This window comes from Ochotona curzoniae, unplaced genomic scaffold (genome assembly GCF_017591425.1).
Source record: "Ochotona curzoniae isolate NIBS_2020 unplaced genomic scaffold, NIBS_Ocur_1.0 contig_883, whole genome shotgun sequence".
NCBI classification, from domain to species: domain Eukaryota; kingdom Metazoa; phylum Chordata; class Mammalia; order Lagomorpha; family Ochotonidae; genus Ochotona; species Ochotona curzoniae.
This window is the reverse complement of record NW_024466599.1, coordinates 1,626,619-1,641,825: the sequence shown is the minus strand read 5'-3', so window position 1 is coordinate 1,641,825 and position 15,207 is coordinate 1,626,619. Positions and strand designations below refer to the sequence as shown.

The 15,207-nt window shown below is 51.6% G+C and overlaps 1 protein-coding gene across 1 annotated transcript in view; it reads right to left on the bottom strand.

The window, feature by feature from the left end:
* The window catches only part of DCDC2C (doublecortin domain containing 2C), a 57,799-nt gene that overhangs the window by 26,529 nt on the left and 16,063 nt on the right, over window positions 1-15,207 (bottom strand). Inside the window, exons 4-7 of the mRNA XM_040994051.1 lie at window positions 12,521-12,649; window positions 3,461-3,598; window positions 3,202-3,244; window positions 270-396 (exon numbers count right to left, since the gene is read on the bottom strand). Of these exons, the coding sequence (XP_040849985.1) occupies window positions 270-396; window positions 3,202-3,244; window positions 3,461-3,598; window positions 12,521-12,649 (437 nt within the window). The remainder of the gene's footprint in view (window positions 1-269; window positions 397-3,201; window positions 3,245-3,460; window positions 3,599-12,520; window positions 12,650-15,207) is intronic.

The window sequence follows — 15,207 nt, the reverse complement described above, 5'->3', positions numbered from 1 at the left end:
ATAAACTGAACATTTCAACAGATCAACTAGTTAAAAGTCAGAAACCATCAAGTGTAAAAATCTGAAACACACATACATGCCCACGCACATGTGTACATATATACAAACACTGTGTGTGCATGTGTGTGCAACTGTGTGTGCACGTGTGTGCATGTAAGCATGTGTACACATGTGTGTGCGTCCACATGCGTGTGGACACATATGTGTGTACATGTGTCCCCAGCCCCTGAGTACTCTGTCATCTTCCGCACAGTATAATTTCACGTTACCTGCACCTGTTTGGACCAAAGGTTCTACCAGAGCTTCCTTCCTTCCTTCTTTGGCATAATAAACAGAGTCCTGAGTTCTGGGGGGGAGGCTCTCTTGTTTAGGAGGTTCTCTCACTTTGGAATCCACCTAAGAGACATGAAAACATAAAGCATGCTAGGTGCAGGGGCTCCGGCGGCCCTCATGTCCTCCACAGGGGGGGTCAGGAGAAGTGCAGGCCTTGCTGGGTCCATGGTGGCAGAGCAGGCACCTCCTGCGAGCCTCACCAGGAGCTCCCTGCCCCTCCAGACCCTGTGTGAAGCAGCAAGGAGAGTTCCGGCCCTCCCAACCAGGACAGAGGGAGTGGGCTGGCTTCTAGCCTGACCCCTGACCCAGGAAATGCATGAGCCAGCCCAGCAGACACACAGCTTTCCCAGCCACATGGAGTGCTGTCAGCAGCCACTGCAGAGCTGTTTCCCTGTGTCTCCAAGCATGCAGACAGCTTCCCCAACAAAGATCACCCCTGGGCTTCAGAAAGGGGAACTCAGCTTCTCTAGATGGCAGAGCATCTCGCCAAAGCAGCACTGAATCACAGAAGAGAGTTGGAGTCATCCTTGGCAGACCAAGCTCATCCCACAAACTGTCTCTACAATGCAATCTGTCTTCTTCAGCGTCTCCTCTTTTCCATCGGGAGTGCTTGGAACTGAATCCAGGTGAAGGGGCATAAATAGGTATTTTTCTCACACTATGTGACTTAAGAATGTCAGAGTAAAAACAGCCACCCGTACCATGCATACAGCATGAATGACACAAGCTCCCTCGCGGAAAGCAAAGCATGAAAGTCACCCTCCAACCTTACACAAGAGGGCACCCAGAATGTCTCCACCTGTCTTAAGGAATTTCCTGCGAGCTGAAATTGTGTCCACGGGTATATAAAAAGCACCTGAGCAGAATTGGTTTCAGAAACAGAAATTGACACAATGCTTGAGACCCGGAGCTGGGAGCAGGCGTGGGATGCTGATTATCAAGGTGGTTCCTGTCAGTTACCATTACCCACATCTGCTTGCTGCTGTCCATTCTGCAAGCTACGGCCACTAAGCTGGAGATCGCATATCTATGATTGATTATATCCAAAACGGTGTTCAAAGGGTAAGGATGAAGCCATGACCAAAAGCAGCTATGACACCAAGCAAGGACCACCCACACCTTGACAGCGACTCCTGTCGCCTGAATCTTCAGCAGGTAAAGAGAGGCTGCCCCCACTCTGGCTGTGGAGGGCTGGGCACCACACAAGCACTGCCACTCACTCAGGTTACACCTCACTCGCCCTCTTCCCCAAGCACATGCCCTGAGCTGGGGGGCTGGGAGCTCCAACACGTCCTCCTGGGTGACTGCCGACAGCCACTCCCAACAGCCACTCCCTTCCCCACCTGCCGCTCACAGCATTCCCATAACTGATAGATTCACTCCTTGTGAAGTCGGCCATTTCTCTATCGTCACCATGACACAAGAACACTCATGAGGAGAAACTACGGGGTTTGTCTATGCGTTCATTATGAAGGGCAAGAACGAGCCTGGCATGTTGGGTGCTCGGAGCCGCTCTGTCAAACAAGTGAATGGGGCCAGCACATCTGTTCACCTCCACCATCCCGAAAGCTGCAGGGGCTGCCAGCCTTGGCTTAGCGCAGTGCCCTTTCTGCGCCAAGTCCTGCCTCGCTTCTCTGCTTCCTGTTTGCACACCACCCTGCCTTCCTACCCACAGCCTTCCAACTGGGCACTCTTCCTCACCTTCTTCCTGTGTTAGTGCTGCTTCGAATCCCAGGCCTACCCTCACCTTGCAAGTCCCTCAGGCTCATTGCTACAACACCTTCATGCCTGCTGACCGTCTGCGTTCCCAGGCAAAACAAGCAGCAGGTGCTCAACATGCACTTGCCATCAACTGAGCGAGCAGAAGGGCGGCTCCGTCATCTTTGCCAACCGAACAAGCTGAGCAGGAGAGCAGAATGAGCGGTGAGCACCTGCAAGCTCACACTGGAGGACATGGGCTGGAGGGACAGCGTCTGCAGGCTGAGTCTCTTTGCATGTTAAATCCATGTAGACCCATCACCTTTTGATACTTTTCCCAGAAGCATAGTGTTTTATCACAGGACAGGAAGTTCTCTGTGATACGACTCTTGCCCAATTGTCCATATTGCGACACAGTCATTCTCCAAAAAGAATGACTGCATTTTTCACCCAGCTGGGGACTCAGTCCAGGAGCTACATGGACATCAGGCCCTCCAGTCTCTGACCTGGAGCAGCTCCTCCCACTTCCTTTGTCTTTTGAGGATGTGGGCATTTTAAAAGAGCACAGCACAGCATTGGTCTGTTCTACGGAAAAACCCAGAAGTCTGCCTTGCCTGCTATTTCCACGCAGTGAGGTGGAGGCCGTGCACCCCTGGCTGGAGCCGTGCCTGAACACGCCCTCCAAGGCACCAGACCTGGGACTCAGAGGTCTTCCCATCCCTCCACGGACACGGCCCTTCGAGTCAGGTGCCCAGTTCTCCCCCGGGCAGCGTCCTGTGCCTTCCAACCAGCACCCCCTACAGGACATGCAGACACGCTGCCGCCTACTCTCCTGCCCTAAACATGGGCAGCGTGTGAGGCTTGCCCACATCAACCTCAACAAGAAGGCTGGTGGGCGAGTCAGGAAGTGGGACATCACAGCCTCCTAAACAGCGCACATCGCAGCAAGCTGCAAAAGGCACCAAATCTGAATTCCACCTGAAAGAGAGAAAAGTCACCCAATCTATGACGCCTGCAGGCTGGGTCATACACAGCTTAGTGCTTACTCAGTTGAAGACATTCAGCCTCTTACACACTGAGTCTCAGGGCCACACCCAGCACTTGACTCAGACGAGGGCCTGAGCCCGGACTCACTCACAGTGCCCAGCTCCATTTTCAATGAGAGCATACCTGTTTCTTTCTCTGTGTGTGTTTTTCAGCGTCCATGTAACTTCTGAAAAACAAAAGACAGTCAGCTGGAGGCGGCAGAGCTCAGACCTCACCCATCCTCGTCAGGATGCTGCTGCCGCCGTGGTTTGACAAGAGACCTGGCGCACACCGGGCGGCTTGCTGTCCAGGGCAGACAGGTGCTTCCGGAAGCACACCAAGCAGCAGGGCAGGGGCTCTCCAGCTCCTCTCAGACGGAAGCACGGGCACAGACCACACTCACCGCTGGACCTCACTGGGAACTTTCGGGGACTTCCAGTAAGCAAAATGCTTGAAGGTCTCAAGTCCCACAGCAACATAAAAATGATTGTCTTGTAAGTCCTTGGAATTGTTCAACAGACTTCCATTCAGGGTAAATAATCTGTAAGAAAGGAAGTAGGGGAGATAAGCAGGCAGGAAGAGTGGCCCAGAGCTGTCACACAGGTGACCAGACCAGCACATGGACTGCTGCGTTCCGTGTGCGACCAAGAAGCATCTGACTGTTGTGTTCTCCATGTGAGCTGAAGGCCATGCAGACGATTGCAGAAGCAAGGCTGCAAGCAAGCACAACCCAACGAACCCTCGAAAGCTGATGGGAGCTGCTCTTGCAGGGTTAGATTTGCTTTCCTTAAGTTTTTAATTAAAGTATATTTTTAATTATGTGCAAGTGCTCAGAGGCTCTCAGACTTGGTAAGCGTTTGGTTGGTCTTCAGTTAATTTTAATAACAGCTAAAAATAATATAAGTTGGCGTGTAATGAAATAACAATCCTTGGAAGACAAACCAGCATTTCTTAGCAAATAACACAACTCTACACGCAGCACAGTCCTCTTGCCAGCCTGCTCCTTATTCGGCACTGCTTTGGGGAGATATTCACTCGTGGATTTCTTAAGGAAGGATTCAGCTCAACACTGACCGCCTATTATTCATTAGAATAATACAGGAGGCATGTATTGAAAAAATGTGAATAGGAAAGTCAAAAATTACACAAAACACTACAAGAACCAAATGGAAAGGGATGGACAGAGTGCCGGAATCCCAAGGAAGAAAGATTAAACCCAAAAGCAGAAATAGCAAAGAATAGAGAATAGGCAGTAGGGGTGGGAGGGTGCTGTGACTGTCCCGTGTAAACAAGACACAGTCTCCAGGGACACAGGAGGCACTTGGGCAGGAAGCTAGACACTAGAGCAGCTGTTGGCACTGAGGCTGAGGTACTGGCAGAGCACATGAACATGCAGGTAGGACTGTGGGGGAGGACTTGATCACGGCTTGACCACAAGTGACCCAAGATTTCCATGCACCATGGACAAGAGCTGTGCTCAGTGGCTGTGCACTGGCAGTTGTGTCGGGGATGGTGACGGAACACCCCCCACACCACACACATGCACACCAGAGAAACACACACACACACACACATGCACACCAGAGAAACACACACACACACATGCACACCAGAGAAACACACACACACATGCACACCAGAGAAACACACACACACACATGTACACGAGAAAAAACTAGAAAGGAAGGGAGGAAAAATCAATGGAGGAAAGGAGGACGGGGTAAGGAAGGATGAATGGAAAGCAGGCAAGCTGAACACCAGGGCAGGGAGAAGGGGCATCATCCAGATAATAAACCTCAACGTAAGTTCAAATAAAAGTGAAAATGAGAAAACATATGTTAAAATAAAGACAAATTTCACAAAATTAAAGGAAGATCTCAGGTGAAGAGTCCACAGTTGGCCAAGAAGAATGGCTCCAGGAAACTCCCCTCAGACACACCATGGACACAGTACTCACATGTCAGAAGATTCTCCAGAGACAGAGCACAAGGGACAGAATCAGAGTGGCCTCAGACTCAACCACAACGCGGAATGCAAAAACCCATGGGGAGACATTTCCAAAGTCTGAAGAAAAGCCCTTCGGAACTAGCACATCTGCCCCTCACGTGTGAAGAGCACAACAGGTACAGATACATCCCCCCACAGGCTCCCAAGGCCCCGACAGGACCCACAGCTGCAGCCTTGGAGAGGTGGTGGGTAAATGACAGACAGAACCAGACAGTGCTGCAAGGATCGTGTGACGTCAAGACTGGCAAGCACGTTGGCACAGCTGACGTTGGCTTTTAACAAAACTAAACTCAATGAAAGCATATTCATGAACACCCAGGATGTGAGGTCTAGATCACAGCTCCCAGCAGCAGTTGCTGCAGAGAGAGGAAGACAAAGAGCTGAAGTGGTCATCCCAGTAAGACGAAAGCCCAGACAGGCAGTCAGGGAGTCCCTGTCGGCAAGCAGAGGTGCCGTGTGTCTGATGCGAGTCAGCTTTGTTTTGGTTCCTGGGAGAAGCGCAGGAGAGGGAACCAGCAGGATGGACAGCTTGATGAGGAGGGGACAGGTGGGAGAGGCACAGCCCACAGCAGTGTCCCAGCAGGGACCAAAGCCTTGGCTTCCCACCATTCAGCAGGAAGTCGTGAGTGCAGTGTCACTGGGTTGCATGGTTGTTGGTTCATTTTCAAGGAGCTAAATATTCTTTTCACTGGAGGATAGATGCAATTAGCAAAGGAAGGACTTCAGATCCCCCAGAGTAGGTTGCAGGGTGTGCCCCCCTGAGCTGGGCTAAGCTACAACTCACCCCTGTGCTCCAGCCCCAGGGGCCAAAGCCCACATAACAGAGCCACTTGGGGTGTTTCTCCTACAGCCTGGGTCCACTGTCCTCCAGGAGATCCCTTCTGCAGTACACAAGGTGGCACAGAGTCATGAGAAGCTCATCGGCTGCAGACACGGAGAACTGTACATACAGGAACATGCACGTGGGCAGGTTACATACAGGGACACCTGAAACGTGAGTCCGTAGCCCATGTCCACATGTTAGACATGTGAGCATTGCAGTCATGAGCATGTGAACATGGATGTGCTTGGAGTATACATTAGCATAAATTAAACAATGGATATGGACACGGGAAGCAGGTGTCCCAAAGAATGTCCCGACTGCTGTATCAAATGTTCAACCCAAGTAAGCATTCTAGCACTGACAGACCTTTACAACGGACACAGAACCGGCCTCCTTCAACCAAGGCACCAAGGTCTCTCGCCTGGGCTAGGAGCCTCCCGCAGGTCTCCTGGTTCACCACTGGCCCATCTCACCTCACACAGCAGGTCACACAGTGTTCCCTGCCTCCGAGTCCTCCAGTGGATTCACAGCCCACTCAAATCCCAAACTCCTCAGCGTGGAGGCTGCCGGTCAGGACCAGCGTGGGGCTCAGCTGGGTAGGCCTCTGCTCCCACTGCCGCCTCCCACAGCAGAGTGCCAGGTCCCAGCAGTTCTGCTACAGGTCCAGCTCTCCGGGAACACACCTGGGAAACCTGAGTGAGCTGGCCAAAGTGCTTGCATTTCTGCCCAGATGGAGGACTGGGCTCCCAGCTCCACCCAGAAGTTGTTGTGGGCATCTGAGGAGTGATCCAGTACATGGGAGATATTTCTCTCTCTCTCTTCTCTCTCTCTCTCTCTCTCTCTCTCCCCCCACCTTTCAAATAAGTAAATAGGTAGTATAATCTTTCTACCCTCTTCCAAGTGATCTTAACAGAAATACAAAAGGACCCTCCATGGAGTCATGTTAGTTTTATCCAACAGCTGATAAATGTTGGGGAGGCAGGAACAAACCCTCAGGTGTCTGTTGAACATGAGCCACGGCCGCCATTCACAGACGACATCCATTAGTTAAGAAGCTGTTGGGTGATTTTTGTCTCAGTCTTTCCAGGTTCACGTTTCTGATAGCTAACCATCGCTGCTGCTTCCAAGCTCTGCGCTTTCCTAACGGTAACTGCAAACAAGGCGTCTGAGCGCAGGGGATCAAGACATCACCCTGCTGTGCCAGTGCCTTCGCTCCCAACAGTGCGTATCCCCAAGAGCGGCTTGCCCATGAGGGTCCCCTCCCTTCACCACTACGAAGGAAGTCCACCAGAGTGTCCAGCCTCTCCCACCTTGCCCTGCCTGCTAAAGAAGCACTGAGAACTCTCCTGGACTCGGCTGGACAACCTTGATCCTGACCCTCACAGACCCTCTGCCTTCTCTGCAGGGCTCGCATCCCCTTGTGCCTCCCACTCTCACTGGGAAAGCATCAGCTGTCTTCCAAGCGAACTTGCCAGCTTTCACTGCCACAACCACAGCTGTCAGTCACACTCTGTTTCCAACTTCCTTGAGGGAGAGTCCCTGGGCACGAGGAGAAACCAGACACAGGTTTTGCTTTGCACCACAGTGTCCCTGCTCAAACGCAGCCCTCTGCCACTCAGGTCCACACCACGACCCCATATCCTCAGACTCGTGCTTGCCCTGGGCTGCTGCTTGGTTCCCTGGTCCCCACACCACTGCTGTCACTGCACGGATGCCTCTGCCTTTCCAGCGGTAGCCTGTCAGCTTCCTTCAGATTCACCCTAACAGGCAAACTCCACGTCCAAGCCGCCCCCACCGAGCTGTCCAGCTTGCCTGTCCTCCTCCCACCTCTGCTCTGTGGCATACAGTCCAAGAAGCCCCTCAGCCCTGCTCAGGCTGCACTACTGCCCTTCCCCAGCTCCCAGGCAAAAGTCTGTTCTGGGTTCACAGAAACTCCAGGCTTTGGTCTATTTGCCATCCTGATCTTCCTCACGTCTCCACCACACCACCATCTTTGCAGCATCACCCCCCCCCCACAGGCAGCCACCCACCCAGGTGAAGTTGAAAAACAGCCTCCAGGGACAGGAGATCAAATATGAGTGCTGAAATCAACACACCAACTTAGAGAGGCCACAGAGAGACATGGAAACCAGGTCCACAGCATCAGAGAAGGCACAGCTGGAAACTGGGCCCTCACCGCTCACCTGCAGCAGGAAAGAGCCAGTTGGAGCAGGGTGACCATGTCTGTGCCTCGCGATCTGCCAACCCAGGCCCCACGTCTGCAGCGAGTCAAAGGCTGAAGCCACTCTGACTGCAACAGGCGCCAGTTCACTCTGCTTCTAGGAGCTTTTTTTTTTTTTTTTTTTTTTTTGGGGGATTCCACATAAAGGTGAGATCTTTTCTTTACACAGAACTTTCCTTTTTTAGCTGAAGGTTACTGCACTGTGTAGAACACAGGTTCCTCGTCCATTCACCTGCGAATGGCCACTTGGCTTGTTCCCACACGTTAGCTGTTGTGAGCTCAGGGCTGTAGATGTCACTTTGAGATGCTGAGTTCATCTCTTCTTGATGTGCACACAGCCAAAGTGGCAGAGCCTTCCGCAAGACTTCCAGTGCTCACCTCCAACAGTGTGGGGCTTCTTCCAGTGCTCATCCTGACAGTGTGGGGCTCACTTCTTCCAGTGCTCACCCCCCAACAGTGTGGGGCTCACTTCTTCCAGTGCTCACCCCCCAACAGTGTGGGGCTCACTTCTTCCAGTGCTCACCTCCGACAGTGTGGGGCTCACTTCTTCCAGTGCTCACCCCCCAACAGTGTGGGGCTCACTTCTTCCAGTGCTCACCCCCCAACAGTGTGGGGCTTCTTCCAGTGCTCACCCCCCAACAGTGTGGGGCTCACTTCTTCCAGTGCTCACCCCCCAACAGTGTGGGGCTTCTTTCAGTGCTCACCCCCCAACAGTGTGGGGCTCACTTCTTCCAGTGCTCACCTCCAACAGTGTGGGGCTTCTTCCAGTGCTCACCTCCAACAGTGTGGGGCTCACTTCTTCCAGTGCTCCCCCCAACAGTGTGGGGCTCACTTCTTCCAGTGCTCACCCCCCAACAGTGTGGGGCTCACTTCTTCCAGTGCTCACCTCCGACAGTGTGGGGCTCACTTCTTCCAGTGCTCATCCCCTGACAGTGTGGGGCTCACTTCTTCCAGTGCTCACCTCCAACAGTGTGGAGCTCACTTCTTCCAGTGCTCCCCCAACAGTGTGGGGCTCACTTCTTCCAGTGCTCCCCCCGACAGCGTGGGGCTCACTTCTTCCAGTGCTCACCTCCGACAGTGTGGGGCTCACTGCTTCCAGTGCTCACCCCCCAACAGTGTGGGGCTCACTGCTTCCAGTGCTCACCCCCCAACAGTGTGGGGCTCACTTCTTCCAGTGCTCACCTCCAACAGTGTGGGGCTCACTTTTTCCAGTGCTCCCCCCGACAGTGTGGGGCTCACTTCTTCCCATCAGCCAACACTTGTTATGTTATTGTCTTTTTGATAGCAGCAGTGTGGTGATGTCCCATCATGGTTTCAACTTGCATTTCCTTCACAACTAGCGATTTTCATATCTACCTGTTGTCCATTTCTTTATCTTCTTTGGTAAAATGTCTGCTTGGGTCCTCTGCTCACTTTTGAATGAGGCTGTTCTGTTGGAAGTGGGTTGTGCACATTTCCTCTCCCCATGGGATGGAACCCTTCATGACGCAGACCTCGTTTGCACACATTTTCTCCCACTTGCCAGGTTGCCCTTGCTGTCTGCTCGTGGCCTCCCTTGCTCCACAGCAGCTTTTCCATTTTGCACACAGCTCTACAGTGCAGTTTGAAACCAAGGAGTGCAATGCTGTCAGCTCTGTTCTTCCTCAGGACTGTTTACCACACATGGTCTTTCATGGTCCTATACAAACTTTGGAATCTTTATTTCACTGATGGGGATTGCAATCAGTGCATTTTACTTTGACTGGTGTGGCTATTGTCACAGCATGGATTCTTCCAAGCCATGAGCAAGAGAAATATTTCCATTGTGTCTTTCTCAATTTCTTTATCAGTGTTCTATAGATTTCAGAGTACAGGTATTTCACTTTCTTGGTTATGTTTGTTCCATTCCTTCTCCTTGCTGCTGCTGCAAACAGGGCTGTTGCATGTCTTATTCAGAGTCTGTCCATTTGCAAGTTCTTGGGCATGAAGTTGAGTTGGTTATTTGAAATCTTGCCTTCTGACATTATACATTTTTCCCTTCAACCAGTTTTGTTCCATCCCATGAATTTTTGTATGTTGCTATTTTCATTTATCACCAGATTTTTACAATCTCCTCTTTTTTTAAAAATTTTTATTAATCCTCAAGATGACTTTATGTAATATGAGACTTTCTACACTTCAAATATATAGCTCTTTTTAAAAGATCCATTTATTTATTTATTTTTAATTGGAAAGGCAGATCTACAGAAAGAAGGAGAGAACGAGAAAGATCTTCCATCCACTGGTTCACTCCCCAAGAGGCTGCGATGGCTGGAGCTGAGCTGATCTAAAGCCAGAAGGCAGGAGCCTCTCCCAGGGTTCCCCCGTAGGTGCAGAGTTCTGAGGCTTTGGACCATTCTCTACTGCTTTCCCAGGCCACAGGCAGGGAGCAGGATGGGAGGTAGACACTAACCAGTGCCCATATGGAATCCCCAGGTAATGCAACGTGAGGATTTAGCCACTAGACTATTGCACCAGGGCCCCCTCCTTTTTTAATTTCTTTCTTGAGTCACTGGTTGTTGAAGAGAATGTTGTTGAATTTTCACTTACTTGTGCATTTCCAATTCCCCTCCTGTTGAGGATTTTTGGCTTTGCACCCTTGCATTTCGAAAACATACTTGACCTGGTTTCAATCTTCATGAGTTCACTGGAACTTTCATCTGGCTTTGTCCTGAAGAAGTCCCCATGTCCTCCAGATGCTCTCTGACCAGCACTGGAGCCTGCGGTCATCGGGGCCATCTGGTCCAAGGCACAATCCAGGTCCAGCGCTTCCCTCTTTGTTCTGTGTCTGGACGGAATTGTGCATTGCTTAAAGTGATGTCCTGGCATTTTCTGCCTCTTCCTTCCATTCTGCTAACACTTGTTTCACAGACTGACATGCCTGCCCAGGCCTGGGTGCACCTGTCGTGGAGGGACCATCTTGAGGGACTGACCTGGCTCTTAAGCCATGATCTTCTTTGTCTCTTTTTACAGGTCAGCCTCATTGCAGCTGTCTCTGCTCCTTCGCATTCTTTCCAAAACCTTCACTTTCAGCCCATCTTATTCTTAAAGCCAAGACCTGGCCAGTATCGCAGCTGTGACACCTGACATAGAGCTGTCTCTCATCTCCCACCCTCTATCCATCAGCACAGCCACCACAGTGAGCTCTCATCCACTCAGTGGGACCCAGTGGCTGCCTAGGAAAATGCCTAGGAGAGCAAAGGCACACACAGTGAGTAGAAAGGAGATGTGGTTCCAGCTCTACACTGAAGCCCACACTGCAGCCATCAGTCTGTGCTGCCTCCTGCATGCTTGTCCACTGCCCCATGGGATCCACTTCCTGCCTCCTGCATGCTTGTCCACTGCCCCATGGGATCCACTTCCTGCCTCCTGCATGCTTGTCCACTGCCCATGGGATCCACCTCCTGCCTCCTGCGTGCATGTCCACTGCCCATGGGATCCACCTCCTGCCTCCTGCATGCATGTCCACTGCCCCATGGGATCCACCTCCTGCCTCCTGCATGCTTGCCCACTGCCCCATGGGATCCACCTCCTGCCTCCTGCATGCTTGTCCACTGCCCCATGGGATCCACCTCCTGCCTCCTGCATGCTTGTCCACTGCCCCATGGGATCCACTTCCTGCCTCCTGCATGCTTGTCCACTGCCCCATGGGATCCACTTCCTGCCTCCCGCGTGCATGTCCACTGCCCCATGGGATCCACTTCCTGCCTCCTGCATGCTTGTCCACTGCCCATGGGATCCACTTCCTGCCTCCCGCGTGCATGTCCACTGCCCATGGGATCCACTTCCTGCCTCCTGCATGCATGTCCACTGCCCCATGGGATCCACTTCCTGCCTCCTGCATGCTTGTCCACTGCCCATGGGATCCACTTCCTGCCTCCCGCGTGCATGTCCACTGCCCATGGGATCCACTTCCTGCCTCCTGCATGCTTGTCCACTGCCCATGGGATCCACTTCCTGCCTCCCGCGTGCATGTCCACTGCCCATGGGATCCACTTCCTGCCTCCTGCATGCATGTCCACTGCCCCATGGGATCCACTTCCTGCCTCCTGCATGCTTGTCCACTGTCCCATGGGTTTCACTTCTTTTCACACAGCCTCCCTTATGGGCTCACCCTACTTCTTCAAGCCAGCTGCCTCCCCGATTCCAACTAAAGCACGTACGACCACTGGTTCTATAGCCAAGGCCTAGGAGCACAGCCTTTTATGATGCTGCAAAGCAGATATTGGTAGTTCCCTGAATGAACAGTTCATGAAACTTGTTAGAAATAATTGCAGTACAAAGGAAATATTGACTAACTTGAAGAATTAAAATCATAGTTCTTGGAGAGTCATTGTAGACCCTGCTGATCCTAGCATCACCCCTGGTTCCCCTCCAGACAAGAGTCTCCTTACTTCCGAACGCCTCCCAAAGGAAAGACCTTCTCTCCAATCGTGGCCAGCACGCTATTCCAATCTGACAGACTGAACTTGGGGATGATGATCTTTATAGGTGGGATAAACAATCGTCCATTTGTGAAAACACTGTAAGAATAAAAAGAAAAGCATCCAAATGTTAGCATATGAAATTTGAAGGAAGACCTTTCAAATTCAAAAATACTACAGAGAGTGAGTGTTAAAATTGTTAAAACAACAGGGGCACTGAACAGCTGCCAGGATGCATGCATGGGATGCAGGGACCATCATCAGCCACACAGAGCATCACGCAGCCTGCTGACCTGACACGTACAGTACAAAAAGGTCTTTCTATCAATCCTAAAATGCCAGATGAACAAGGCAGAATTCTACTTTCAAATACATACGCTCCCGATGCTGTGATGGTTATAATGGAATAAAATTGCAAACATTTGGAAAAGAAAGAGAAATCATGCCTTGAGAATGTATGTTCTCCTCCCCCCCGGGGTGAGAGATGCCCACAGGTCACACGCAATCCTTTGCAAAGACAAGGGACACAGACTCCACTCATGCGGTTTTAGGCCAATCCGATGCACTCCCGGTGGGCCCATTTTAGCATTTCTGTCTGTTCAGCCTAACAGGGTGCCTGGCAGATTTTCAAAACTCAGTACCAAAGCTGTTAGGCCTCTGTATTGTCTTAATATTCCACCCTGTTAGTCAGAACCACTTGACAACATTTGAACTGAACAAAATACTGAAACTTGGATTAAATTACAGCCAAATACAGGGCTATGTCTTTAGGTCTCAGATAGCCTTTAAGAAGAGAGTTTGGTGATGCCTTTGTAGATATTCACATTTTATCTATGTACCTAAATTTAAGTGGAAATGTCCATTGAAAAAAAAACTTCCTGGGTGGAGCAAGGCAGATGCTGAGAAGACAGCCATGCCACACTGGGCACCGGTTGGAATGCCAGCTGTTCTGCTCCAATCCAGGTCCCTGTGCATGTGTCCAGGGAGCCATGGACGGGGGGCCCATGCCCCAACACTGGAGATGCACATGGAGACGAACTGCCCTGGCTTCCCTCTGGACCAGCCCCAGCTGCTGAGGCCCCTGGGGAGTAAACCCGCACATGGAATATCTCCCTACCTTCTCTATCACTCTCCCTTTCAGATACATAAATAAGCAATGTTTATATTTTAAATATTTTAAAGAAAAGAAATATTCTATTATATAATAAGATGGCTGTGATTTCAAAAATGCTAGAATTGTGAATGTTTTCACCACACACACACAAGAAGACACATACACCGATCCAAACATATATCAAAACATCACATGGAATCAGAGCTAGGTGTCAGTCAAAAATGTAATTAACAAAAATAAAGCCACAAAAAGAGAGATGCAGTAAGAACCACCTGCAGTTTACAGGTGCAGAAGATTCAAGCTGAGAAGAGGCGGCCTGCGTGCATCTGCAGGCACTTGCCAGGGAGCTGCCCAGCAGCCAGAGTCCTCCGGTAACCTCAGCGCTGTTGCCATGTCCACCTTCCACCCAGCGCAATGGGGAGCCAACCCCATAACCCCCAGGCACAGTCTCCCCAAGTCTGGTGGAGAGCTGGTAGGTGGGCACAGATCAAGCCCCATCTTACTTAAACGCTGTGCAATTGCCGCGAGCATGATGCCCACCCAGCCCTCTTTAAAAGCACAACCACCACCATGACAACTCGGGGTGGAAACAGAAAGAAGGCAACAGTGTGTGCAGCACAAACAGGCCTGTGAGCAGGGGCCCAGAGCAGAGCCACAGCATCGTCCTTCCTCCCCTTAGCCCCTTACCCCAGGTAAAAGGGCCCTACATTGGCTGTTCCGGCCAGAAACCTGCCGATACCCTTGGCTGGGAGGAAACCAGAATGACACTTCCTGTGTCACCACTTCCCTCACACTGTCTGCTCCACTGTGGTGGGGGCGTCTGCGCTGGCTGCTGTACTCGCCACTTCCTAACCCGGGGCCCAAGAACCCCTCAAACTGCAGGAGAGGTTGGACCCAAGCTTCGCCATACCAGACAGGAGGCCACGGAGAGCAGATTCCAGACTAACACCCCTTAGGCGTGGACAGTGCACTGCCCACAGCACTGTGGGAAATATAACGAAGCCCCGTGAACACCACACACACACCACTCCACTCAACCTGTGAACTCACCACACACAGAGCTCCACCTTGGGCCCCGTGAATACACACACACATGCACACCACTGTACCCTGAACCCATGAACTCCACACACAAAAAACTCCACCCTGGGCCTTGTGAACCACCCACATACAACTCCATTTGGATGGAAGCTGCACCACAGAAGTCTGGATGCTTCGATTAAAATAACCAATAAAACAAGAACAATTTGACTGATGGCAAGACCCAAAATTGTTGGCTGCCATGTCTGGGCTCTGGGCCACCACTGCCCAGTGCTAAGACCACAGAACAAGCTCCAGTGTCCTCCCATAGAAACCCACTGGCCGCCCCAAGGACATGCCCTGTGCCCTCAAAAGCCCCCGTGTTCACAGAGGGACCAGCACCTGTACTCTGCACCTGGAGGGGCCCCCACCTGGCTTGTTAATGTTGCTGGGCAATCACTAACCCAACCTCCAACCCTAACTGCCACCTCATGCTGCCCCGCCTCGAGTCAGGAGGCATCAG